At 37.6% G+C, this 26,888-nt stretch overlaps 1 protein-coding gene across 2 annotated transcripts; it reads left to right on the top strand.

The window, feature by feature from the left end:
- The first annotated feature begins 861 nt into the window (after window positions 1–861).
- On the top strand, window positions 862–25,165 carry UBA2 (ubiquitin like modifier activating enzyme 2). Of its 2 annotated transcripts, none has more exons than XM_073307928.2 (17): window positions 862–1,122; window positions 4,387–4,470; window positions 4,771–4,841; window positions 6,868–6,932; window positions 7,468–7,568; window positions 7,755–7,876; window positions 13,971–14,038; window positions 14,361–14,476; window positions 15,639–15,738; window positions 16,372–16,532; window positions 19,170–19,263; window positions 19,379–19,491; window positions 19,574–19,729; window positions 20,656–20,752; window positions 21,299–21,404; window positions 22,253–22,389; window positions 24,076–25,165. In XM_073307928.2, exons 1-17 carry the CDS (start codon window positions 979–981, stop codon window positions 24,255–24,257), a joined length of 1,917 nt encoding a protein of 638 aa, XP_073164029.1. In that variant the 5' UTR covers window positions 862–978; the 3' UTR covers window positions 24,258–25,165. The 2 variants fall into 2 exon arrangements, with proteins under 2 accessions (XP_073164029.1, XP_073164030.1); XM_073307929.1 differs by lacking the exon at window positions 862–1,122 and adding an exon at window positions 1,133–1,300.
- Window positions 25,166–26,888: the final 1,723 nt, after the last annotated feature.

Genomic DNA, 26,888 nt, shown 5'->3' with positions numbered 1-26,888 from the left:
CTTATAATGGGTTTCTAATCCCTCTCTTCTTCAATCTCCTGTTACCCATTTTTGCTTTAACACATATAAGGATGCAAGCTTTCGGATGCAGTGCTAGGAATTATTCCATATATTCCTGATTCTGGGAGGATGGGTACAGCCTAACTTCTGTGATCTAAGTGCTTCTCTAACCTAGGGCATTGGCTGCATATAACTGTGCCTGTGTTTAGTTAACCCCCCCCCGTGTGAACACCTTTATTTTAGTTTGAGTGGTTTTGCTTAGCCCTGTTCTTAATCTCTGCATAACAAAAGGTGTTTTTTAAAATTGTTAGCTAAACCCTTAATACATTTTAAAAGGCTAGTACAGACAGCACAAGTTGTGTTTGTATTTAGCAAGTAGAAGTGAAGCTAAGATGTGCCTCTAAGCCTAACACGTTTAAAAACAAGTTAAAACATTATTCCTTTGTAGATAAGCGTTGCTAAACTATGATTCTAAATGAGTTCAAAAAGCACTGGAACCCCCTCTGCCTACACTTCAAATAAGGCGGTTTTCACAGCACGATAGCAATCCTCCCTTGCCTTGAAGAGACACTTCGGGGGGAGGATAGGACCACTGAATCCCAGCTGGCAGGGGGCGGAAGTCGTTCTCACCCTCAGCAGCACCTGACCCAAGCCCACCAGGAGCCATTTTTCTGAGCTCTTCTCGGCAGTAGATTTGGGTACAGGAACTGAACCCGGCTCTTCTGCGTCCCCACCCGCCCCTGTCGCCACTTGGCCGTCAAGCCACGCCCGCTAGCGGCTCCTGGCATTCGGAGCGGCCCGCTCTCCTCCCCGCCAGCAGGGGGCGCTGCGACAGTTGCGGGGCGCGGTGGCTACTTCAGTGTGGGCTGCGGCTCGTCGTCGTTGTCCCGAGCGCGGCCCGGCGCTGAGGAGAGACGAGCGGAGTTGCTGCTCGGCCGCCCGCCCGCCCGCCCGCGCGCGCGCTGCCTCCCCCTCGCCATGTCGCTGCCGGTGTCGGGAGCCCTGCGCAGGGAGCTGGCGGAGGCCGTGTCCGGGGCTCGGCTGCTGGTGGTGGGAGCCGGCGGCATCGGCTGCGAGCTGCTCAAGGATTTGGTGCTCACCGGCTTCAACAACATCGACGTGGTGCGGCCCGGGGCCGGAGCGAACGCCGGGCGGGGAGAGGGAACCGGGGCCGGGGAGCAGATACGGGCTTGAGGAAAGCGGATCGGAGGGAGCCGAGCGCGGCCCGCTTTGCGGGGGTAGAAGCAGGTCGCGGGGCCGCCGGGGGAGCGTGCGCCGTGCTCCCCCCTCCCCTCTCATTGTGTGTTTTCAAACTGCTCCTGCCCGCCAAAGCTGCAGGGACTAGGGAGGGGCTGCCGCGTCCCGCAGGGCCCCCTGCGCGTGGGCCTCCGGCGCTGGCGGGAGAAGAGGTTACAGCGGGTGGGAGAGGTGGGAGCTGGCTTGGCAGGGCTGATGGGGGTGGCCTGCGTTGGGCGGGGGGGAGCAGTTACCGCTTGTGTAAAGAGAAACCCTGACAGAAAATAAATAAAGTTTCAAGCCCGGGAACCCACAATATAAAATCCAGTGTAACGATGGTGTGTGCGCTTTGCGTCCTGTAGGGATGGGCTGTCCAAAAAATACTAAAGACTCGAGTGGGATCTCTCGCTCTCCAGGAATTCAGAAGTGTGTTCTGAGAATTCACTAATAACATCTGCATGGCAAGGCATCGCTGTCTGTCTTTCCCCAACAGGGATTGCGCAGTCACATGGTGAAGTAGAAGCCTCACTTTCCCGAAAGCTAGTAGGCAAAAACGCGCGTGGGAAATAGCAAATCCTGTTTGCCACTTTTCAGCTGCCCCCTTAAAATCTTAGCAAAACGTCGGTGTTCATTTTTCCTTAATGCTTGCTGTCTTTTAGTAGAGATGTTAATATCTAGAATAGACTGCTGTTGTAGTCTGCTGGGTGACACTAAAAGTGAAATATGTGGGTGGTGAAATTGTATTTTTAGATAATGAGTTGTAAAATTGTCAGTCTTGAAAGTCCAATCCTGATACTTCCTTCAGGCTGTTGCTTTCACTTTTGTTTCGTGATGTGAATCTCTAAACTGGAGGATAGAAGAATGGGTACACATGAAAAAAGGAACTGTTCGCACTTTTGGCAGAAAATTAATGTCCCCAAATAAACCTGGTTTTCCGCTCTTAATTCATTACTATCATGTAATGTAGTTATAAAGAGGTTTTTTTAAAAAGGCAAATTATAAATTTAGCAGGTCTTAGTCACCTGTCTTATTTCCATCACTGTTTTGATTTGTCCGCATTTGGCCATAAACAAAGTTTGAAAATGTTGTGTGGAAAACAGATTTTAAGTTTAGTTCTGAGAAGTTTTGTTCATGTCCAAACTTGCTTAACAAACTAAATTAGGAACTTTTATCAGAAATCATGTTTTGACACTTGGCAAATGGTTTCCAGACCCATAGCCATGTGCAGCCCGTAGTACATTATTCCACAAGCAGTCCCATTTATTTCAGTATTTTCTGGATGGAGTTAACATTAATATTGTGTCAGTGAACCAAATCTAGGAAAGACGACTAAGATAAACATTTTTCTTCATTGTGAGGCATTTTTAGTGTTTTTCTCACCTTGTTATTGGACTCTTGTTACCCCTTAAAAATAGCAAGTACTTTTGTTCCAAAGATTGGTGTGGCTGCCTTGGAAAATCACGGTTTATAAGCCAGGTAAATTTTCCATTGGCATGTTTAGTATTTTGCTTGTGCCCCTGTTTTAGGACCATGGCCAACTCTATTAGCATACATAGGGGTTGGATCAGATCCTTAGTTTTGTTCCCTTTACACTCTCTCTCTCTCTCTCTCTTTTTGACAGCAGTTAGAGAGTGTCTATCAAAATTTGACTATGGAGGAAGGGGCTGAGCAGTGGACAAAGAGAATGAGAGCAAAGCTATAATTATTGTGCAAAATAGTTTTGTTATTTTACAAGGAAATTATTTTTGTCCAATATCAGTAAATGAAAATGTAAAGAAAGGTTCTTAGGAATTAGGACAGTGTCAATTTGGCCATGTTGCACAACTTGGATGTTTTGTGGCATATGTGTTTAGTCTACCTGATGGCATGAGTAGGCATTGATGTCAGCAGGTTTGTCTAACAAAATTTGATTGTTGAAAATAATTTTGAACAATCAAGTTAGGTGACAGTGTTGAACGTGATTCGTCATCTGTGCTGCTTGCTAAGTTATGGTCAGCATTGTCACGCAACTGAGTTTTTCAAAACCATGTTCAAATGTGATCAGTTTTTGATATACAGACATGCTCAGTGGAACTACTAGTTTGTGTAATCCCTGTATTAGACTGTAGTGAAGGTTACTGTGTCAGGATGTAAACTGAAACCTACTAAGCTACACATTCAGCGGGAAAAAGAGAAATAGAAGCTACTGCATACCTGAAATGTGTCTGAGTTAATATTGGTTTAAGAACTTTAACTTCTGCACTTCGTATTTTTATTTTAACTGCAGCCATAAATCTAGCCATAGAGGGCTTTTTATTCAGTTAATAAAGTATATGGGGTAAGAAAACTACATAATAGTAAAATATTTATTGTTCATGAGCAGAATTCTTGCAAATGTTCTTCATTTGCACGTGGCATTGCTAATTTTCCACACCATTTTGAACATATCCTAAAATACAGAAGGATCAGAAATTGGAGCTTTCCTACTAACTAGCATGCACATTTTTAATATGTGGTTCAAAGTCACATGTCTGTGCATTTTTCATTTTTCCCAGGGATTCTTTCTGCATTATCTAACTCTCGCATCCTTAAATTGTGAACCTTATCCTAGCTATTAACATTACTGAACATGTGCAATCACTGTAACTGTGCAAGAAGATAACCAGTTAGATATGTAGTTGATCATTTGTATGTACAGGTCCTGCAGCTGTCGGTGTGCAGATGTAGTAATTGTGCATATGCACAGATCTGAAAATTTGAGCTTTAAAGTCCATGTATATCAATGCATTTAATTGTCCTGGTCAGTTAAGTCTAGTAATTTTAACATTTTAAATGTAAAATCACATTGTTTTTATTAATTAAATTTATAATTCAAAAGGCTTGGGTTGTGCTTTTTTTTTTTTTTTTATTAAGTCAGGGTGGAGGGGTAGAAGGTGAAATGAAGCTGTTCCTGAAATTCCTGGTCTTAAATGTTGACTCAGCCAGCTAGAACAATTGTGGTTTTCATGTTTTTATTCATAAATGCACATAACTTTATTTGATAAATTGCAGTAGATCTGAAAATTGTGCTCTCTGAAGATAGCATGAAGAACTCTATTTTAATGTTACATGCGCTACTTTTGGTCTGTTTAGTTTGTAAATGTGAAATGGCTGTCTCTTATGCACTTATAGATTGATCTGGATACTATTGATGTCAGCAACTTAAACAGGCAGTTTTTGTTTCAAAAGAAACATGTTGGGAGGTCAAAAGCACAGGTAAGGAGAAAATTTTGAAAACTGAACTTTTTTCTAATGAATATAATAAACATCTTTCATGTTATGAATGTAATTTTAAAATAGTTATTGTACATACTAGATCAACATCAAATTCATGATTCATATATCATATGATATGTAATATTCTTTTCTGCAATAATTGATGGAGTAAGTATTGATACAGTATTTCTGCATTTAAAAAAAATTAAAGCCCAGTATTAATGCGTAGTGTTTGCAGATTTGTTGAATCTTGAATGTAAGGTAGAAATATTGGACTACCAATTGTTTGTTCTTTTTCAGGTGGCTAAGGAAAGCGTGTTACAGTTTTACCCAGAAGCTAATATTATAGCTTATCATGACAGTATCATGAAGTATGTTTGTCTTAAATTTTATTTAAATACTCTTATTATTGGGAATTTCATATCTGTATAAATATCTAGTTATTTAAAACTGGTATCTTGAGGAGATTTTATAAAATTACTAAATATTGAAAAATTAGCTATAAATGTCAGGCTACAACAAACTGAGTGACTTCAGTTTGGGCATGAATTTATGAATTTTATTTTAATGATATTTATTCAAATGTTTGTATCCAATTTCTCCTTTTTTTCAACCATTGTGGAAGTTTTCTAGAACAGTGTTACTCAACCTTTTTGATACCAGGGACCAGCTTTCTGCCTTCCTAAACTCTGTCAGAGAGATTGCAGGCCGGTGCCGGTCCACAGACTGGTCGTTAAGAAACACTGTTTGTTCTAGAACATTGAATTCTGCTTGGGCCTCGGGTACTAATTGGATAAATGTGTAATTTGAATACTTTTAAAAAGTATGTTGAGTTCTTAATAAAAACCAGAAGATACTTTAACATGTATGGAGATTAACACATTTGCATATTCTACTCTTATACATGTGAATATGATTTTTTTTAAATCATAATTTGACCCTAGCTCTGTGTCAACAGTTAACATTTAAAAATCTAGTTAAGAGTTAACGTCTTTAATGTACTATATCAGTACAGTACCAAATACATCTTTCCATAAGATGGAGTAATTCTAATGGTTTCATTTGTGTTTTTCGGGTTCCTTCAATGCCATGTTTTATGTTGTGTTAATGTTAATTGTTGACACACAGACATTTAAATCTTTATTAGCTTTACCATTTTTCTTGGTTCCTAAAATTTTAAAACCATTAAATATATTTTCCAGAATATATTTCTCTTCTCCCATCAATCCTTTTTCCCTGCCTTTCCAAAAAAAAAAAATTGGAAGTTTTTTCTAATTGGGTTACAAACGTGTTAGATGGGTTAACAGTTAATGTTATAACATTTACTAAATCAACATCGCTACAGTATTTGGTTTAGAATGTTAACATGCACATTAAAAGATGCTGTCAAATACATTTTTTAGTTCAACTTTTTGTTTTGCTTTCCCTTTATTAGCTGTAAAAACCCTTCAGCATTTGGAAAATTTCTTTGCATATTAAATTTGCCTCTTTCACTACCAGACATTAACATTTCCCCCGTGTTCCAGTGGAATTGATATGCACATCGTGTTTTTTGTTTACAAGTTTTTTCATAGCTATTAAAAGGGGACTTGTGGGATATGTAGTGCATTCTCCTCCACTGTGGCTGAAAAGATTTTTGTGTGAATCATAATTGTCAATGTTGTTAGAAATTTGCACAGTTCTGGAAGTACTATTGGTGAGTGAACTACTGCTCCAGAGCTTAAAAGGAGAATTTTCACCCTGCTTTGGATCATGGGGGTGATTTTTTTTTAAGTGGAACTACAAAGGACATTTCCCATTGGACAATAGTTTTATAGACTAACTAATTGTCAGTAATACTAGGAGAGGTAATAAATAATACTGTTCTGTAAAAGTAGTTCTTTATTTTAACAGTTGGTGGTTATGCATTTTGTTTGTGCATATATTGTTTCTATGTGTTTAAGAACTTTACTGAGTAATAATACGCATATTTCCCTACCTATAAGGATAGGAGTCTGAATGACCATATCTCAGTTGGAGAGAAATTAAAACTAAATTTGGGGGGGAAAAAACCCTTCCAAAATAACTTATAACTAATAGCATTTTTAAACAAAAAAGGTCATATCTTTAAAGTCCACTGTTTGGGGCCACTAAGTCCAGATGGGAAGCTTGGAATAGCTCCTTTTGAGTAGTATAATGTTCCCATTCCTAGCCCTGCAGTGTTGAGGAATATGAGACTTTAAATTGGGCAGAGGACAGGTGAGATAGTTAAAGGTGAGTGGTAAACTTAGCTTAAGTCTGTGGAACTTATCATATGGATATTATTTCTGTTTACATTGTTTGTGTAGAATTTCTGCTGTGCCATAATAACCAAAAGCCATTTAATAAACTGGTTTTAATATTTTTTCTTTTCTACAGCCCTGACTATAATGTAGAATTCTTCCGGCAGTTTACATTGGTTATGAATGCTTTGGATAACAGAGGTGAGATTTCCACTTTTTTTATGGCTTTATTTCTGAGATGAAAGAAATGTGACCTGCACATAGAAGGTAGAAACCAAAAATTACTGAGTTCTGATGTCAATTCTGACGTTAATGCTCTTTGCAGCCTCAGGTAAGTCACTCAGCCCCTGTCTCTGTCTCACCACCTGCAAAATGAGGTTACTGCTTACCTACTTCACTAGGGTGGCTTTAAGGTGTACTTCATGTTTGTACAGTTTGGACTTTGAAAATGAACAGTGGTGTATATGTAAATGCTAAGAATTAAAAGTGTGCCCCCCATGGTAGGAAGGTCCCCATGATACATAACTACATTTTAGTTGGCATTTTCTGTGTTAAGAACAGCTGTCAATATATGGTACTAACTGAAAGATTGGTGTTGTGAGAGAGGCAAGTGTGTATAATGAAATGAGGTAGGTGCAGATATATATTATGCAGGAGGCTGGTCTCCAACCTTTCCAAAGTCAAACATTCTCTTTTAGTTAATATTCAAATTAATCCTGAATGCTTTCTCTTCCAGCTGCACGTAACCATGTGAACAGGATGTGTCTGGCTGCTGATGTTCCTCTTATAGAGAGTGGAACTGCAGGCTACCTTGGACAAGTAACAGTTATCAAAAAGGTTAGTTGATATAACTTTTTGTTGTTGTTGTTTGAGTCATTTATTCTTTCGGACAGCATAGGCTGGATAATGTCCTTTATGTTTATTGAGATATTGCTAACATTGTCACTTTTTAATGATGAATACCGTATTAGTAGCCATCACAGTGTGACTTACGGAAATAGTTATCTTTTTCTGATTCTATAGGGAGTGACAGAGTGTTATGAATGTCATCCTAAACCAACTCAAAAGACTTTTCCAGGCTGCACAATTCGCAACACTCCATCAGAACCTATCCACTGCATTGTGTGGGCAAAGTATTTGTTCAAGTAAGTAAACATATTTTAAGAAAAGAGCGATCACACTGCACACTGTTTTCTAATTTCTAAATGTATCGCCAACAACAAAAAATCAAAATAGGCAAATTAAAAATTACTTTACAGCATCCTTTTTTCTTTTCCAAACTTCTACCACATTTGAGGAATGCACTGAAAACCTATTGATAGCTTGCCCGATCTGTTTCACTTAATGATAGAACAGACTCTAAAAACAGACTGATATTCTAGTATCAGAGAGAGAAACTGGCAAAAAAGTTTTAGGCACATTGATATGGGTTGATTGGAGGTGTGTTTGCCTATTGCTTCATTATAAATTGTGTTTTGTGGGAAGCCAATGAATATTTGCGACCATAATTACTTCATTGATTGAAGAAATTTGCTGCCTTTTTAGAGGCACCAGCTTACTTCAGTATAAATAAAAGTGATAGACACAGTATTGTTGGAGTTATATAAATGAGGAGGTAATTTAAGAGAAACTTGGCTTTACAGCTCATTTGTTTCCATTTAGCTTTGTGTTGTGTGTTGTCTTGCTGAAAAGAACATAATTTAAGATTAGATGTCACCTGCAAGATCTCAGTGTGACCTTAGACTAAATTTCCGAGCTGGAGATTTATTATTTAAAAAGTTTTCTCTTCCTTTCATGTTGACTGGTTGATAACAGTAAAGATCGTAAGCTTTGAGGGATATGTGTTAAAGGCAGTACCCTCTCAACAGACATTTGAAAGGCAACAAATACTAACTCCCCCTGTGCCTTAGTTTGTTTTCAGTTATAAACTGCATTACATGATACAGTTCTGTGGTGACCTAGAATCCTATTTTTGACGCCTCTGACTCAAGGAATATTTCCAACACACCTCTGAACAACATACTAACCCACAGAGAGCTTCTTATCAAGACTACAAAAAGAAGGATTCTGGGTGAACTCCTCCTGAAGGTCGAAACAACAGACTGGACTTCTACATAGAGTGCTTCCACCGACGTGCACGGGCTGAAATTGTGGAAAAGCAGCATCACTTGCCCCATAACCTCAGCTGTGCAGAACACAATGCCATCCACAGCCTCAGAAACAACTCTGACATCATAATCATGATGATGACAGCACCTCCTTTGTCAGTCTTTTTGAACAGGTTGGAATATGAACAAGAGGCTGCTAGGCAGTTCTCCAACACCACTTTCTACAAGCCATTACCCTCTGATCCCACCGAGAGTTACCAAAAGAAACTACAGCATTTGCCCAAGAAACTCCCTAAAAAAGCACAAGAACAAATCCGCACAGACACACCCCTGGAACCCCAACCTGGGGTATTCTGTATGCTACCCAAGATCCATAAACCTGGAAATCTTGGACGCCCCATCATTTCAGGCATTGGGACCCTGACAGCAGGATTGTTTGGCTGTGTAGACTCCCTCCTCAGGCCCTACGCTACCAGCACACCCAGCTATCTTCGAGACCCCACTGACTTCCTGAGGAAACTACAATCCATCGGTGATCTTCCTGATAACACCATCCTGGCCACTATGGATGTAGAAGCTCTCTACACCAACATTCCACACAAAGATGGACTATAAGCCGTCAGGAACAGTATCCCCGATAATGTCACGGCAAACCTGGTGGCTGAACTTTGTGATTTTGTCCTCACCCATAACTATTTCACATTTGGGGACAATGTATACCTTCAAATCAGCGGCACTGCTAGGGGTACCCGGATGGCCCCACAGTATGCCAACATTTTTATGGCTGACTTAGAACAACGCTTCCTCAGCTCTCGTCCCCTAACGGCCCTACTCTACTTGCGTTACATTGATGACATCTTCATCATCTGGACCCATGGAAAAGAAGCCCTTGAGGAATTCCACCATGATTTCAACAATTTCCATCCCACCATCAACCTCAGCCTGGATCAGTCCACACAAGAGATCCACTTCCTGAACACTACGATGCTAATAAGCGATGGTCACATAAACACCACCCTATACGGAAACCTACGAACCGCTATGAATACCTACATGCCTCCAGCTTTCATCCAGACCACACCACACGATCCATTGTCTACAGCCAAGCTCTACGATACATCCGCATTTGCTCCAATCCCTCAGACAGAGACAAACACCTACAAGGTCTCTATCAAGCATTCTTACAACTACAATACCCACTGCTGAAGTGAAGAAACAGATTGTCAGAGCCAGAAGAGTACACAGAAGTCACCTACTACAGGACAGGCCCAACAAAGAAAATAACAGAACGCCACTAGCCATCACCATCAGCCCCCAACTAAAATCTCTCCAACGCATCATCAAGGATCTACAACCTATCCTGAAAAACAACCCATCACTCTCACAGATCTTGGGAGACAGGCCAGTCCTTGCCTACAGACAGCCCCCCAACCTGAAGCGAATACTCACCAGCAACCACACACCACATAACAGAACCACTAACCCAGGAACCTATCCTTGCAACAAAGCCGGTTGCCAACTGTGTCCACATATCTATTCAGGGGACACCATCATAGGGCCTAATCACATCAGCCACACTATCAGAGGCTCGGTTCACCTGCACATCTACCAATGTGATATATGCCATCATGTGCCAGCAATGCCCCTCTGCCATGTACATTGGTCAAGCTGGACAGTCTCTACATAAAAGAATAAATAGACACAAATCAGACATCAAGAATTCTAACATTCAAAAACCAGTTGGAGAACACTTCAATCTCTCTGGTCACTCGATTACAGACCTAAAAGTGGCAATACTTCAACAAAAAAACTTCAAAAACAGACTCCAACGAGAGACTGCTGAATTGGAATTAATTTGCCAACTGGATGCAATTAACTTAGGCTTGAATAGAGACTGGGAGTGGTTGGGTCATTACACAAAGTAAAACTATTTCCTCATGTTTATCCCCCACCCCCACCCCCCACTGTTCATCAGACGTTCTTGTCAACTGCTGGAAATGGCCCACCTTGATTATCACTACAAAAGGTCGTCCCTCTCCTCCCCCCCCCCCCTGCTGGTAATAGCTCACCTTAAGTGATCACTCTGATTATACTGTGTATGGTAACACCCATTGTTTCATGTTCTCTATGTATATAAATCTCCTGACTTCCACTGAATGCATCCGATGAAGTGAGCTGTAGCTCACGAAAGCTTATGCTCAAATAAATTTGTTAGTCTCTAAGATGCCACAAGTACTCCTTTTCTTTTTGTGAATACAGACTAACACTGCTGCTACTCTGAAACATTACATGGTAGGTGAGTCTAGCTTCCTGTTGAGCCAAAACAGAGAGATAGAGGTGGTTTTTGATAGTTTCTTGTCTTTTGTTTCAAATATAAATTCCCAGTCATAAGTCTTGGTGTTCCTTCAAGAGGTTAGGTCATGCAGCCATAAAACAAAATTGCCATGAGATGAATTTTTTTATTCTGGAATTTTTCTGTTCATAGGAAAGATAAATAGCTCTACTGCAGGATGGGACTAGTTAATTTCTCAATCCATGTTTAAAGGTTAAAGAACCTTCCATTTGGAATTCTATTCTTTGCTTTATTTCAGCTCTATAGAAGTGCAGACTCTGGACATTTTATTTTCTTGCCCTAAAACTGTGCTACATTACCCAGGGTACAATATGAACGGTTGAACAGCTGTGTCCCCTCAATTTTCTAGCCTGGGTGCCTTTTACCCTGCTTCACTGTGAGAATCACTGCTCTTGTGCCCACACACAGCCTCCAACATGTAAATTACTCCCAGCTATATTATATGAGTGCTATGGCCAGCCATTCTTGAATTACACTTCAGAGAAACACTAACAGTTTCCCAGTCCCAGACTTTCCCCAGAAGTGTGCCCTCTCCTGGACAACACAAGGTCATATAAAGTCTTGCACAAATCTTGTTCTCCTAACGTTTTGTTCAGCGTCACGAACAACCTCCATTCCCGAAGTGTTCATAAAGCTGAGGTTCTACTGTACTTGTGCTTCTAATTGTGCTTACAGATATACAAACAGTTTTTATGGACTGAGTTAAAGACCCTTTGACAATTGGGTTCTGTGTTTCCTAATGTCATGTTCTACAAATTGTTCTCCTCTTCCAGACTTGAAGACTACTTTTAGTAAGTAAATCCAGTAAGAATTTATCAAAACAGACTATATCAAGTGCTTGCTCATGTTTTTCCTGTTACAAATTTAAGGAGAAATGGGTAAGATTACATTAGTTCATACATTTGCTAAACAGAGATCTTTATTATCGCAGGAGTGGGTGGGTGAGATTCTGTGGCCTGCATTGTGCAGGAGGTCAGACTAGATGATCATTATGGTCCCTTCTGACCTTAATATCTATGAATCTATGAACTGAAGTTTCCTGAATACTTCAGTCCAAACATACTGGTTTAGATAAAACAATAAAACAAGTTTATTATAGAAAGAAATAAAAATTTTAAGTAACTACAAGTAAGGAGGCATTAAAGTCAGAATTGATTACAAAGAAATAAAAGGTAAAAACGCAACTAATACCTAACTTAACAAGGTAAGAGCATTCAAAGCAAAAGGTCTCTCACCACATGTTCTGGCAGTCTTACTGGCTGAATTCCTTTCAGACAGAATTCCCCCCTCAGTCCAAAGCTGTTTCTTTGTTCCTCAGGTGTTGTGGTCACTGTGAGAAGAGAGAAAGGGAGGAACAACTTGGGGTATCTGTTCCTCATTCTTATCCTTTTCCTCCTCTTTGAGAATTATCTCCAGCTGAGATTCAGGAGACAGAAAGTCTGTGGGGACAGGAACCTCCAGCTGTTTCTTTACCAATGTGTAAATTTCTCCCTCTCACCCTTTTTTCTGCCAGAGAATTGCCATTTAACCAGGTGATGATCTATTTGATTCCTTGACACCTGGCTGAGGTGTCAGTTTGCCTTTTGTATCTGAGGAACTGGTTTGTGACTGCTTCCCCAGATTTGGAATATGTTTTAATAATATCATTCAGTAGAATCTTATAACTTTTTATATACAGTGTTGGCACACATTGTACTGGGACAATAATGATCAGCAAATTATGAGTTTTCAAATACCACCTCACAAGGCATACTTTATGAAATATTTGTCATAGTTTTGAAAAAGGAATGAATATAGGAGTTCCAACGGTCACACTGTGTATGGCTGACTTTTTAATTAGCCTGTTCTTTTATCAAAGGATGCTCCCCCTCGAAGAATATTTTCTGTATCGTTTTGGGGGTCCAAATAAATTTGGTATATACATCATACTTCCATGCTATAGAAGCTCTGAGAAATTATCCTGTTGTGGCGTCTCACAATATAAATATTAGACTGTGCTAAATGAAATTCTCATAACAAAATATAAATATCCTAGATTTAACACAGCTGTGATAATCAAGTAGAATAGACTGGGATAAGTAAGGTTTCAGAGTCGCAGCCGTGTTAGTCTGTATCCGCAAAAAGAACAGGAGTACTTGTGGCACCTTAGAGACTAGCAAATTTATTAGAGCATAAGCAGGAATCATAACATCAACAACCGGGAGGAGAACACTTCTGCCTCTCTGGCCACTCAGTAAAAGATTTAAGGGTGGCAATTTTGCAACAGAAAAGCTTCAAAAACAGACTCCAACGAGAAACTGCTGAGCTTGAATTAATATGCAAACTAGATACCATTAACTTGGGTTTGAATAGAGACCTGGCTGGGTCATTGCACATGTTGAATCTATTTCCCTAAGTTAAGTATCCTCACACCTTCTTGTCAACTGTATTAATGGGCCATCTTGATTATCACTACAAAAGTTTTTTTCTCCTGCTGATTATCGCTCATCTTAATTAATTAGCCTCTCATAGTTTGTATGGCAACTTCCACCTTCTCTATATGTGTATATATATATCTTCGTACTATATGTTCTATGTATCCGATGAAGTGGGCTACATGCTCTAATAAATGTGTTGGTCTCTAAGGTGCCACAAGTACTCCTGTTCTTTTTGGGATAAGTAAAGCATCTATCACAAATTTTTTATGACAGGCTTTAAAAAACCAGGTATAAAGAAGGAGCTACTTACTTAACAATTCCTTATGATGATCTCATGTTTTTGTTTTTTTTAAATACATAGTCAGTTGTTTGGTGAAGAAGATGCTGATCAGGAAGTATCCCCTGACAGAGCTGATCCTGAAGCTGCCTGTGAGTGACATAAATCAGTAACTTCATTGTATCTGAGTTGTGTTAATCAAAATGTCTTAAGTTTTACAGCTAGTTGTATGATATTTAATTAATGTTAGTCTATTAAGAAACGATCCTGAGAACTGTCTACTTTCCCTTCTCCTTTTGGATTCTCTGATGGGCCAATGGATTGCAGAGGGAAAAAACCTCTGAGTACTTCAGAGACAGGTGAATGTTCAGTTTTATTCCCTGGATAGCGTTAGTTTATCCATGATGAAAAATATGTTGGGTCACAACCTGCTTTTTTTAAATTCAAAAACATAATCAACCTTTTATTTTATAGGGGAGCCAACAGAAGCAGGAGCAAGAGCATCTAATGAAGATGGTGATATTAAACGTGTTTCGACTAAGGAATGGGCTAAATCCACTGGATATGATCCAGTTAAACTTTTCACTAAGGTAATAGTTTTGCTCCCGATAAGTATTATTGTTTGAAGTGTGTGAATTACTATAGACTTAACCGAAAATTTTCAACTTGGATGCTTAAGTTAGCAGTCAAATCTGATTATTTAAGAAAAATAATAATCCTGATATAACACTGAGGCCTTGTGTACACTGCCACTTTACAGTGCTGAAACTTTCTAGCTCAAGGGTGTGAAAAAACACACCCCAGAGCGATGCAAGTTTCAGCGGGGTAAAGTGGCAGTGTAGACAGTGCAGCAGCGCTGGGAGCTACTCCCCTGGTGGGGGTGGTTTGTTTTTTTACAGCTGGTGCCACGACTACACAGCCACGTTAAAGCGCTGCCGCAGCAACGCTTTAACATTAGTAGTGAAGACATACCTGAGAGTAGTTCTTGGTGTAGCATCGTGGTCCTACCATGTATACTCCTTTCCCTGTGCTCCAGTGGAGGGACAGTTACCAGCTGCCTCTGTTGCACCAGAGTAATGACTAAATTGTAGTTAAATTTACATCTGATTTAGTTATTTGTAAAGAGAAAAAATTCAAAAACTATTTTTGAGCTCTGTGGGAGCCCCTCCAACATAAGCAGATGCAGTCTGAGTATGGGAAGGTTCTCCTTTATGCTCTGGGTGCAACCATCCCAGGAACAGGGATGTAGGTGCTGTTTCAGAGTCCCTCCCCAAACAGTTGTCCCTAGTGGACAGAAGTTAGGAACAGGCATGATACGGACTGTGATGTTAAGCAGTACAGACTGTTACCATGGTCTTTAGAATTAGATCACTATTTAAGTTGACATATAGGTAAAAATGCCCTTCAGCACACGTTCCAATATTTACGACTACTTCAGTGTGTGTTTGTGTGTGGTATCACTATTCCCTTGACACTTCATGGATGATAAAATATTTGGGTGCTAACTACTATTTATTTTAATTTTACATAAAATAGTTAATGTTTTAGAAGGCAGGGATTGGGAGTAACTTTTCAATTTCTATTTCCCCTTTGTGCTTTCTTGAGGTGAGGGGAATTGTTATATAATTTTAATCACTGTGGCTGAAAGTGCTCTCCGGTAGAGAAACACAAACTGTTAATCTTAAAGTAGATTTAAAAATGAAGTAAAACAATATCTTTACTCTCCTTTTAATTTTTCATATTGTTTTGTAGCTTTTCAAAGATGATATCAGGTATCTGTTGACAATGGATAAACTGTGGAAAAAAAGGAAACCTCCTGTGCCATTGGATTGGACTGAAGTACAGAATCAAGGTAATCTTTTTTTTCCCTTTTTTTTCCCCTTTTGTGTTTTGTTTGTGCTTTGTGGTATACTTTAAATATTCAACCATATAAAGCTGTATGCACTTCACATACCATTGTAACTATTTAAAAATATTGATTTTGACATTTAATTCTTTGAAGATCTGCTGTTTCTATGGAGAATGAAAATGCCTTTCTAAATTTGACTTGCCCTTGCTATTTCAGGTATTAAGTACATAATTCTGTAGTTCTCATTTTAAAAAACTGAAGCCTCATAGAATATGCTGATATCTTCAGCTGTAACAATCAAGTGGTGTTAAAACTATACTTCATTCTTGACAATAAAAATGTCTCAGACTCAGATTGTCTTTGGTCTGCCTTCTGTGTTTGTATTATTTACAGCAATTTTGAGTTTTCAGCAGTCTTACTGATATGAATATACTAAAATTTAGCTTTTGAAAATGAAGACGTAAGTGCAGATTTGTTATAAACTATTTCAGCCACTCTAGTTTATGGCTTATAATTGCATGTTTTCTAAATGGAGTACAATTTTATTAAAATTGGCAAATTTGTCATCTTTAAAAAAGACATCTATGAAATTCCTAAATATTTGTAATCTTAACTTTTTTTTCTTTCATTTTGAAGAGAAAAACATGTCTGATCAACAGAATGACTCCTCTTTAGGCCTGAAAGACCAACAGGTTCTGGATGTCAAGAGCTATGCACGTCTGTTTTCAAAGAGTGTTGAAACTCTGAGAGTTCACCTAGCTGAAAAAGGTGATGGAGCTGAGCTTATATGGGATAAGGTTAGTTCAGAAGATGTATAAGAACTGGTCATATGCTAAGTAAATATGCTAATCAGTTATTAAAGGCTTAGTTTGATTCTACAGTAGCACTTCTAGGAACAAAAAATAGGTGTGGCTACTCATGTGAATGCCTATTTGTATTTAGTCTTTAATAGTTATGTACAACAATAGTTAAAACAGTCTGGCAGATAAAATTGTACAGTGCAGGTAATTCCATAATAAAGTACATATATTTGGGGAGTGCAGGGCTGCTGTCCACTTTACCCATCCTGGCCCACAGCCAACCTGCTGCTAGGACCTTGCCCTCTCCCTCCTGAATGGGAAGGTGGCTATAAAAGAGCAATGGATTTACCCATGGTCACATTCAGCGGAAGGATCAAGTATTTGGAAGTAAAATAATTACTTTTAAAAGTTGACATATCTGCTAGAGCAGTGTGGAGCAGCTTTGCCACTGCTAGTTGTGGCTTTTAAAATAATTGTACTTTGTTAGTCAGGAGAGAGATATGGTAATAAGTTTTATTGGACCAGCTTCTATTGGTGTAAGTGACAAGCTTTCAAGCTTGTCCCATCCACCAACAGAAATTGGTTCAGTAAAAGATACTATCTCACCCACCTTGTGTCTCTCACAGCTACAACAGCACTTGAAACAACAATGGAAGATACTGAATTCTAGTCATATCCATTTAATTCCTCTCCAATATAGACCCTTACACAGAGGTAAGGATGGAGCCAATTACTGTGTAAAGCTAGTGCAAAACTCTAACCATAGACATCTGATATATTATGAAACTTTGTTAAAGAAAAGTGAGGAACAGAAGAGTTGATCTGGCTATTGTCTGAACATCAGAAATAATGTGATCTTGTCTGTGAGTTGTGGTTATCTGAGTTGAAATGAACAGGGGAGAGTTTCTTTTTAAAATGACCTCACCACACTTTTAGCAGTGGGGGCCATTGTCTGGCTTATCAGAAAAGGTCAGAGAGCAACTTGCTGTGGCATCTTTATGTCAGGTCAGTGTGGAGATGTTAACCCATTCTCCCCATGTGACCAGAAGAAAGGAGGGACTGTTTATGTCCACGCAGATTGGCCCAGACAAGGGGGATTTATTTTATTTTTTTTGCCTTCCCCACAGCTGGTTGGGTGCTTTGTTGGGAGCAAAAAAAAGTTAGTGGGGATTAGACTGTGATGTCGCAACTCATTATGTAAGCTTGTGGCGGTTGTCTCATGCAAGTACTACATAGGGAAAGGATGCGGTGATCAGATAAAGGAGGCACTCCTAAAAGGAGTGGAAACAGGCAGGGGTTCAGGACTCTTGTGACTGGTACAGCCGGGAGTAAATCCATTGCTCTTGTATAGTCCTCCCCCCATTGGGGCAAGGTCCTAGCCGTGGGTTGGCTGTGGGCCAGGATGAGTAAAGTGGGGAATGTGGACAGCAGCCTTGTACCCTCCCAGTTATATGTACTTGATTATGGAATTACCTGCACTGTACAATTTTATCTGCCAGGTACTTCCAGATGTTTAGGAATAAAGTTTCAGCCTAATTAAACCACATCCAGTGTCTTGTGTCCTTTTTCTGGCATAGCCAGACAATAGTCTTTCTGCAGTAGACTTGTATAGTAAAAGATCTGGATTGTTGTACTGCCATTTCTGAAAAAAATGTGGTTGGAACAAAGAACTGTTAATAGAAACAACATAGAAGAAGAGTCAAAGGTCAAACTGAATTATCGGTGAATCCAGTAATGTCAATATAATATGAAGAGACAAAATAAAAGATATAACCTCACTCACCTTGTCTCTAATATCCTGGGTCTGGCACAGCTACAGCTACACACCATACAGTAAAATATAAACGCAGATTTTTAAAAAAAACAAACAGTTAAGATGTCAAATTAGTAATAGATAATATAAAGTCTTAATTGGAAATACACTTTAAAAAAATTCCTACTAAAGCGCTAATCGTGCAAGCTGCTATGCATCAGCATACCATCAGGATCTTCACTTAAATGCCAAGTCATAAGTTCAAGACTGTTTTTCTTCATAGTTGAAAACATCCAACATCAAATACAGGAAAATGCATTATGGTGTATTTTAGGGTCTTACCATATTGGCAGTTGTTTGATAAAAGTAGAATCCTGAACTCCATGGTTTGGCTCTGATGTGAAGGAGAAAGAACCTTTATTTTTCGTTGGATGGCAATGTGATAGAGGAATGGTCACAGATTTGGGAATTAGGAGGTTCTGAAATCTAATCCTGGCTCTGTCACTGACTTTCTGTGTAGCCCTGGGCAAGTCACCTCCCCTGCCATTTCTTAGTTTCCCTATCTGTTATTGGAGATAAGACATTTACCTACTTTCAGGGATGCTGTGAGGATTAGTGTCTAGACCTTGCTTTGAACATTTTTAAAGCATTATGTAAATACATTTACAAAATGAAAATACGTCGTATTTATAATATTTGTTTAAAGTACAACAGTGTCTAAAAGTTGAAACATAATATCTGAAAGAAGAAATGCATCAATTATAATTACTGAGTATTGTACAAGATCTCTCAAATTGTCTGTATTTATGGTAATAGACTTCTGCAAACATTTCTTCCAATTTAAAATCTATTCTAAAATGTTTTGTTAAACTTGTTGGCAGGATGACCCATCTGCAATGGATTTTGTTACTTCTGCTGCAAACCTCAGGATGCACATTTTCAGTATGAATATGAAGAGCAGATTTGATATCAAGTGTAAGAATAAAATTAATAATGACCTCGTTAAATGAAGTATTTTTCTCTAGCACTCTTTTAAAGGTTCATGCACTGGAAAAAAAAATCTACTTTTGCTTTTTTCTTTTTTTTGCAGCAATGGCAGGAAATATAATCCCTGCTATAGCTACAACTAATGCAGTGATAGCTGGTTTGATAGTGCTGGAGGGTTTGAAGATTTTATCAGGAAAAATAGACCAATGTAGAACGGTAAGCGAGATAACATTTTTGCTTTTGTTTTGAAGTTATTCATTATATATTTGACCCTCATTTTTTTCCCTCTTCCTCAAAGATTTTTCTGAACAAACAACCAAACCCAAGAAAGAAGCTACTTGTTCCTTGTGCATTGGATCCTCCAAATCCCAATTGTTATGTGTGTGCAAGTAAACCAGAAGTGACAGTGAAACTTAATGTACACAAGGTTACTGTGTTGACATTACAGGATAAGGTAAAGACTCTGAAACCTTAACTGTCATTTTTTACTTAGCCTTTGCTTTTTTTTTCAATTTAAATCTAAGGTTAAGTACACTTATTGTACTAAAAAATTTTGTTGATGTTTGAACCCTTTTTATTACGGTATGTATGTCAAGATTAGCAATTATGATACTAAGAGGAGAAAGGGGAACACAAACTAATTAGATATACTTTTTAAATTGCATTTTAAAATCTGTAAGGGAAGTTTAAAGACAAATGTCCGTTTCAGAGATGAATTTTGTTAAGAAATAGAAAATGAAATAAAATTCGTTAATTGTATTGCTAGTAACACCTCAGATTATTAAAACTGACTTGTTAAATCTGTGTCCACTTTTCAGAGTATATTTAAGCTGTTTACCTTTTTCTTTTTACTTTGAACTTTTCTTATCAAGGACAATAAAACTAGATTAGTCGGTTCACTTCTATTTTATTCTTATTAGTAGTACTGTTACTATAGTGCCTAGGAGCCCCAGTCATGGATCAGGACTCAGTTGTGCTAGGCGCTCTATGAATACAGAACATAGATGTTCCCTACCACAAAGATCTTCTTTACAATACTGTCGCTGTATAGGAATGATTGAATTTTGTACATTTTCAATGGAAGTGATAAAATCCATTATAACATGATAGCTATTTTAACATCCTGTCTCTTGTTGAGTATCTTAATATTAGATTTTAAAAAAACCTACCTGAACACCTAAAAGAGAGGGCCCCAGTTACATAATTTAGTCGTTTTTTGTATTGACTGGGTTTTGAGATTCCAGTTATGGTGGGGAATTTAATTTGATCAGATGAATAAGATAGATTTTTTTAATAGGCTTTAAATGCAGATGTCTTAAGAAGAAGAAATTATTGGTCTTAAAACAGAGTATTCAATATTTATCACTTTTATCCTTTCAGATAGTGAAAGAAAAATTTGCTATGGTAGCACCAGATGTACAGATAGATGATGGAAAAGGGACTATTCTCATATCTTCAGAGGAGGGAGAAACAGAAGGTATGTCCATACTAGCTTTCTGGTTCGTTTGAAACTGCATTGAGTCCAGATGGCTTAGTGTAGTGTTGTTTAAACCTCTTTATTAGTAGTCTTGTGTATAAAACAAAAACCTCCCCAGAAGTTATGCACAAATGTATTAGAAGATATTAAGGGTTAAGTTGGATGCAGAGTGATCAGGAAACTGAATCAAAATGTTTCTCTGTTCCGTTATTCTTCTGTTATGGCAAGGTATTGGAAAGATCATAAGGGTTACAGTGTGTAGATAAAAATGGCATATAAAGGAATGAGAAGATTCTGAATCTTCTGGCTTTTATGCTTTAAACTCTACCTATAAAACTTTAACGTATATTTGTACCTTTTTGAATTTTTATAATATAGGTAACATTTTATTTAAAGTAAATCAAATATACTTTACCAGTCTCATTTTCTTACAGTGAATTACTTGTTTTTAAAAGCAAACTCCTATTCATTGAAGTACTAGTACTAATTCTAGTACTTACCATAATTTTTGTAAAAATTCTGTTAAATATCTCACTATTTTTGTAGCAAATAACCACAGGAAGTTATCAGAATTTGGAATTCGGAATGGCACTCGGCTACAAGCGGATGATTTCCTGCAGGACTATACCCTGTTAATCAATGTGCTTCATAGGTAAAGATTTTGGAACATTTGTTTTCTTACATATAATATATATTCTATAGTATTGTTCTAAGGCGAATTTTAAACAAACAAGTTTAAAACATTAAGTGACTAAAAGGATATGAAGACTTTGATAGGGAACATTGTCTTACTGTTGGATTGAAATAATTTGACAATTTTAATGCAAGAATAGGAACTTGGAGAGATCTTAGTTTAATTAAACAAATTTTATGATACACAAACAAGAATGCAGTGTATGCTCAAAATAAGTACAGCTGGTGGATCTCAAAGGAGAAAATAGGTATAGCTTTCTGGACTGTCATATCAAAAACTACTAACTAAATGGAAGATAGATGACTATTTAACTACCTGTTATCAGAATAAAGGGTTGCAAGTTTGGTGCTCAAAATCAGTAGTCAGTTGAAAATCTTGGCCTGTTTTATTTACTGTGTAGAATGCTCCAAGAACCAAGGTAAACATAATTATATTGTGGGGAAGCTGAGTAAATTATTTACATACTTATAAAATAGATTCATTCACTCGGCATTTGTGATGAACACAGAAATTGGGCATTTAAATTGAAGGAAACTCTGAGGGAAAAAAATTCAAATGACTATTTCCCTCAGTGATGTTCTTATTTGAAGAGGCATTCCCAGGTAGGCCATTGAAGCAAGGTGTGTATGTGAATAAAAAAAGCATGTCAGTCAGGAGGGAGCTTGAACAGCTTTTCCATTTATTATCATTTTGTGATAATTACATGTTGCTCTCTTAGTAGTGGATTCAGATATGTGGTTTTGTTTATGAAAAGACCAATGTGGATGCTTACATGTTTGATTAAAAGCCTATGGGTTTTTCCACAGTGAAGATCTAGAAAAAGATGTAGAATTTGAAGTTGTTGGAGACAGTCCAGAAAAAGTTGGCCCCAAATCATCAGAACCAATTTCTAAGAACATTACCAATGGTAGTGATGATGGAGCACAGCCATCAACTTCAACAGGTAAAGAATACTTATGCGATCGAATTAAATAGCTTCTTTTACTAGAAACCTACCTGTTTGATTGTGCACTACAGTTAAAACATAAAATAAGTGTCCTTTACATGATGACTTAAAGCTAAGTCCGTTTTTGTAATGTGAAATAGCAGTGGGGCCCAAGATACCTATTATGAAGGCATCTTATGTGTGTATAACATTATAAATAGTAAAAAATGCACCTTTGAGACTATCATTAAAAATGTTAATATTTTATCTTAAATGTAAACTTTTAAAAATCTGAACTACTTGAATAGTTTTTCTTATAAGGAAGATGTTGTTTAACTGCAAAGGATTTTGCAGGCATAGAGCAGTTAAAGGACTAGAGTGTCATTTGCAATGATTGTGTAAAATAGACTCATCATGTTGTCATACTGTATGTTGGTGAATAAATAAAATTATTTTTGTGAACCCACACAAAGCAAATACTTCCTCTGTTACAGCTTTTGAACCGGTTGATGCTGGTGGTAGTTTGACCAAAAAAATCAATTATATAGATAGATATATACACACACTAATAATATCTAGCTCTTAAATTTTATAGCGCCTATCAGCAGCAGATCTCAAATCAGTTTCATTCTCCCCATTTTACAGTTGGGGAAACTGAGGCACAGGGAAGGATGTGAGTTGCCCAAGGTCAGCCAGTAGGGCAGTACCAAGGCTGTGTATAAAACAAAGTCCAGTGTTCTGGGCATTAGGACACACTGCCTCCTTTTTCCCATTCTAAGCAAAGCATGGTGAAAGCAGTATTTGCTAACCAGAAAAATATCCATACCTTCTCTTGCAGTTTTAGAATGTCTGTCTGTCTGAAGGTATCCTAAATAGTTTAAGAAATAACTCAAATGGATATGGGACTCTAAAATTTAAGTTAAGATATTTGAAACTTCCTACTATGCACTCAGAGCTGGCACAGAAACACAGATTATATGAAACTGAAAGCTTGTTTTATGTAGAAATTATTATACGTGTTTTCTCTTTTAAAGTTTTTTGAGAAGTTCATATGACTTCCGTGGTTCTACCCAAAATATATGTGCAAAAAAGTGATCACTTGCCCATGCCACTTAATTTATCACTTTTTCTAAATTGAGAATAAGCATTAGAGCTTGGTCAGAATTATTTCAAATTTAGATAGAGGCAGTTTTTATAAGTACTTCAGAAAAAGTTTCTACAGTGTATTCATACAAAAAACATGGTTCTTCAAAGGTAAATCTGCTTTTCTAATGTATCTTTTCTGTTCTCCTCTTTACATGTTCCATTGTCATCTTTTTAGCTCTTTGTTAACACAGCTTCCCGTCTATTCTTTTTCTCTATGCCTGGTTCTTTTTCACTCTTATGGACTATGACTGTTAGTAGAAGTTCTAGTTCATTCACTAAGAGTAAAAGTTGAAGATGGACTGGGACTCAAGTGTGTAATTATTCTTGACTTAAAACACCTGCACATAGGGCATACGTGCATTTCATACTGACTTTGCATGTGCACAAAGATCTTGCCAATTAACCCTTATCCCAACAAAAAAGTATTGGGCATTCAAGGGTGAGAATGGCTTATCAAAAAACAATCTGTTCATTTTTGGCATTGAAAGCATTTTTCTATTTTTGTGCTAAGTGAAATAGTCAGTTTTTAGAGTATACCAATTGATTATTTTTTTTTAGCTCCAGATCAAGATGATGTATTGATTGTTGACTCTGATGATGAAGGTCCTTCAAGCAATACTGATGATGATATGGAAAATAAAAACCGCAAGAGAAAACTAGAAGATAGAGAGCATGTCAGTACAAAGAGAATGCGTTCAGACCAGACAGAAGAGCAAGATGACATAATAGCACTAGATTGAGTGCAAATACCCAATGATAGAACGATCTAGATAATGTAATACAATAAGACGTTACTTTGGGGTGTGTTAAATGTCCAGAACTAGACTATTTTTATGGCCTTTGTTCCCAGGGAGAATCACACCACTGGCTTACAGAATTTGTGTCCATTCCTCTTGATGGTAAAGCACTCATTTCAATAGAATCTTAGAAGTTTTCCAGTATCCTATATTAAATGTAGTAGAAACTTAGTTTATAAATACTTAAACATAAGTATTTGCTTAAACAGTCATGAAGACAAAGCATGTTATTTTTATGTAAATACGTTTAGATATAATTCATTAGGACAAAACTACTCTTGTTTAGGAAAGGGTCATCATTTGAAACCCAGATTTATAAATATGTAGATTTTTATTTTGGCTAGACATAAAATATTTTTAGCCTAGATCTAACCATTTTTCACACCCTCAACTAATATGAGATAGCAGATTCTTTAAAAAGAGAAATAAGAAGTGCTATGTTTAAACTCTCTGATCTTAAACATCAGCTGGCACTGTGTACATTACTGTAAAACAATGTTAATTTACTCAAGTTTTTCAGCACGTACTGCCTGGTATGTCAATGTAAGAAACAAATTTTGTGTATTGTTACAGTTTCAGGTTATTTATATTTGCTGTTTTGTAAAACTCAAATACTATTACTATACTGTACATCTCATGGACCAAATAAACGACATCTGAAATACTTGCTATATCTGTTTGCACAGTCCAAGTTTATGTGGAATTCTGGGATATTTTACCATGTATACAGTCTTCATAAATTAATACTGTACTATTTTCATTTTTGAAACATGATCTCATAGTACAGAACTTAAAAATTAATTTGTTTGAGGTAGAAGGGGAATTTTTTTAATAAAACTTTTATGTCAATATTTTTTTCCTGGACAATCAATTATTGGCCTATTCAATGTGAGCATTTAAACCAGCTTTTTCCAGGTTGTAATCTCCAATGGATATTGCCACTTCATGGCTTTGGAAAGGGCTGGCACTGGGCTTCATGTGGTTCATTAGATTACACTAAAACTACTGTTATGGATTTCTTTCTAACAAGAAGTTCTGTAGTTCAGTTTGGTATTTGGAAAAATTACTGTGTGGTAAATGTGTAAGTTTTGGAACAATATTTTGAAAGTATTAAATTGTTGTTCATTTCAGTAGCGCCCAAAGTTTGCAATATGTCTGCAACATATTCAACTTGAGGTGAAGATTTCACACCTAAATCAGGATTACTACTATTTTACCAAAGTTATTTTCAAAATGGAAGATCACCAATCTTATTGAACCAACACTGCTTGCTTTAGTATGACTAGTGTTAGCCCTACAGAGTCAATAAAATTGACCAAATGAGTTCTATTATTATGGCTTGCACGCCAACAGAATTTTAAATGAAATTCTCAGCAGAATCTGTTGATTATGATGTGCAGTACAGAAATAACCCTACTTAATGTTCAGATTCCTGGTAGAGTGTCTGGGCTGTGACATCTACATAAGCTACTTTTTCAACTGTAAACAAAGCAAATGATATAGATGCCAACAAGACAAAAGTACAGGATTCCTCAATTCCACATTTAGTCTTCTTTCATATTGTATTTTTGATATAAGACTGGTTTCGCTATTCAAAAATCCAAATATGAAATTCTAGGTCTAGATGCTTAGTCTTTTTCTTTTGTTGACAGGGCAGGACTTGATGTCAAGTTGAAAATGAAGACATGATCCAAAAGTGTTTTTAATCATGCCAAAGTAGCATCAATTTGAAAAGAGAAAAGAAATTTTGATAGAGGACTAACATTCTTGATATTTTGCTTCTGTAGCTTTCTGTGTGCATGGGGAATTCAAGTACAAGAGTTTGGATGTGTCTTTGCAGCCCTTCTTAAAAAAGAATCTGTAGAATGTCATGAATACATGTTCAGATGTAAATCTTCCTTTACTCAACTGTTCAGTACTTCCAGAAAATTAAGGCAAATGCACTTTTTCTTTACAAGGTTTGTGTATGTGTTTTAAAAGAAACTTTATGGCTTCGTTACTACTGCTTGTTATCCATATATTAGAGCTTTGCTGTCCTGCCACAATCAGAAACTCATGCCATCTGGGCTAACAGCCTGTGTCCAAGATGCTGTAACCTTGTCTCATATTTTACCTAAATGCTTGTTAACAATGGCTGGTATGAAAGGCCTTTGAGAAATACCTACCATTTTTATCCATCAGGGAAAGGCTGCAGTTTTGATTAACTTTCTGATTTCAAGTTTACTCATGTTGAGGGTTGCTTTTCATCTCTTGGCATTTGAATTTGGTGTGAGCCAAATGGCTAAGATTTTCCTTTAAACAACATAAGCAATTTTGCAACAGGATTTTCTCACAGATTGGAGAATGGAACCTTGGAGTCATGGCTCTCAATTCTCTGCTCTAACAATTAGATTTACTTTCTTGAGGGACTTTTTATCACCACTGTTCATTTTGTTCCATTGTCAAGGAACATTCAAAGGCATTAGTCTCACAGATTGGAAGGCTGGTGGGGGGGAACCCAAACCTTCTTTCTATGCTTCATTGGTCACTGGTCCCAAACGCTTAGGTGTTCTGTCTGTTGTACAGTACTGAAAT

This window comes from Lepidochelys kempii, chromosome 12 (genome assembly GCF_965140285.1).
Source record: "Lepidochelys kempii isolate rLepKem1 chromosome 12, rLepKem1.hap1, whole genome shotgun sequence".
In the NCBI taxonomy this organism is placed as follows: Eukaryota; Metazoa; Chordata; order Testudines; family Cheloniidae; genus Lepidochelys; species Lepidochelys kempii.
This window is presented reverse-complemented; position numbering and strand designations above follow the sequence as displayed.

Bases quoted from the DNA above. Each gene is read 5' to 3' on its own strand.
- UBA2 (XM_073307928.2), top strand. From the start codon at position 979: ATGTCGCTGCCGGTGTCGGGAGCCCTGCGCAGGGAGCTGGCGGAGGCC. The intron at 4,842-6,867 runs GTATGTTTGTCT...TCTTTTCTACAG, and splicing joins TATCATGACAGTATCATGAA to CCCTGACTATAATGTAGAAT. The intron at 7,877-13,970 runs GTAAGTAAACAT...TTAAATACATAG, and splicing joins TGGGCAAAGTATTTGTTCAA to TCAGTTGTTTGGTGAAGAAG.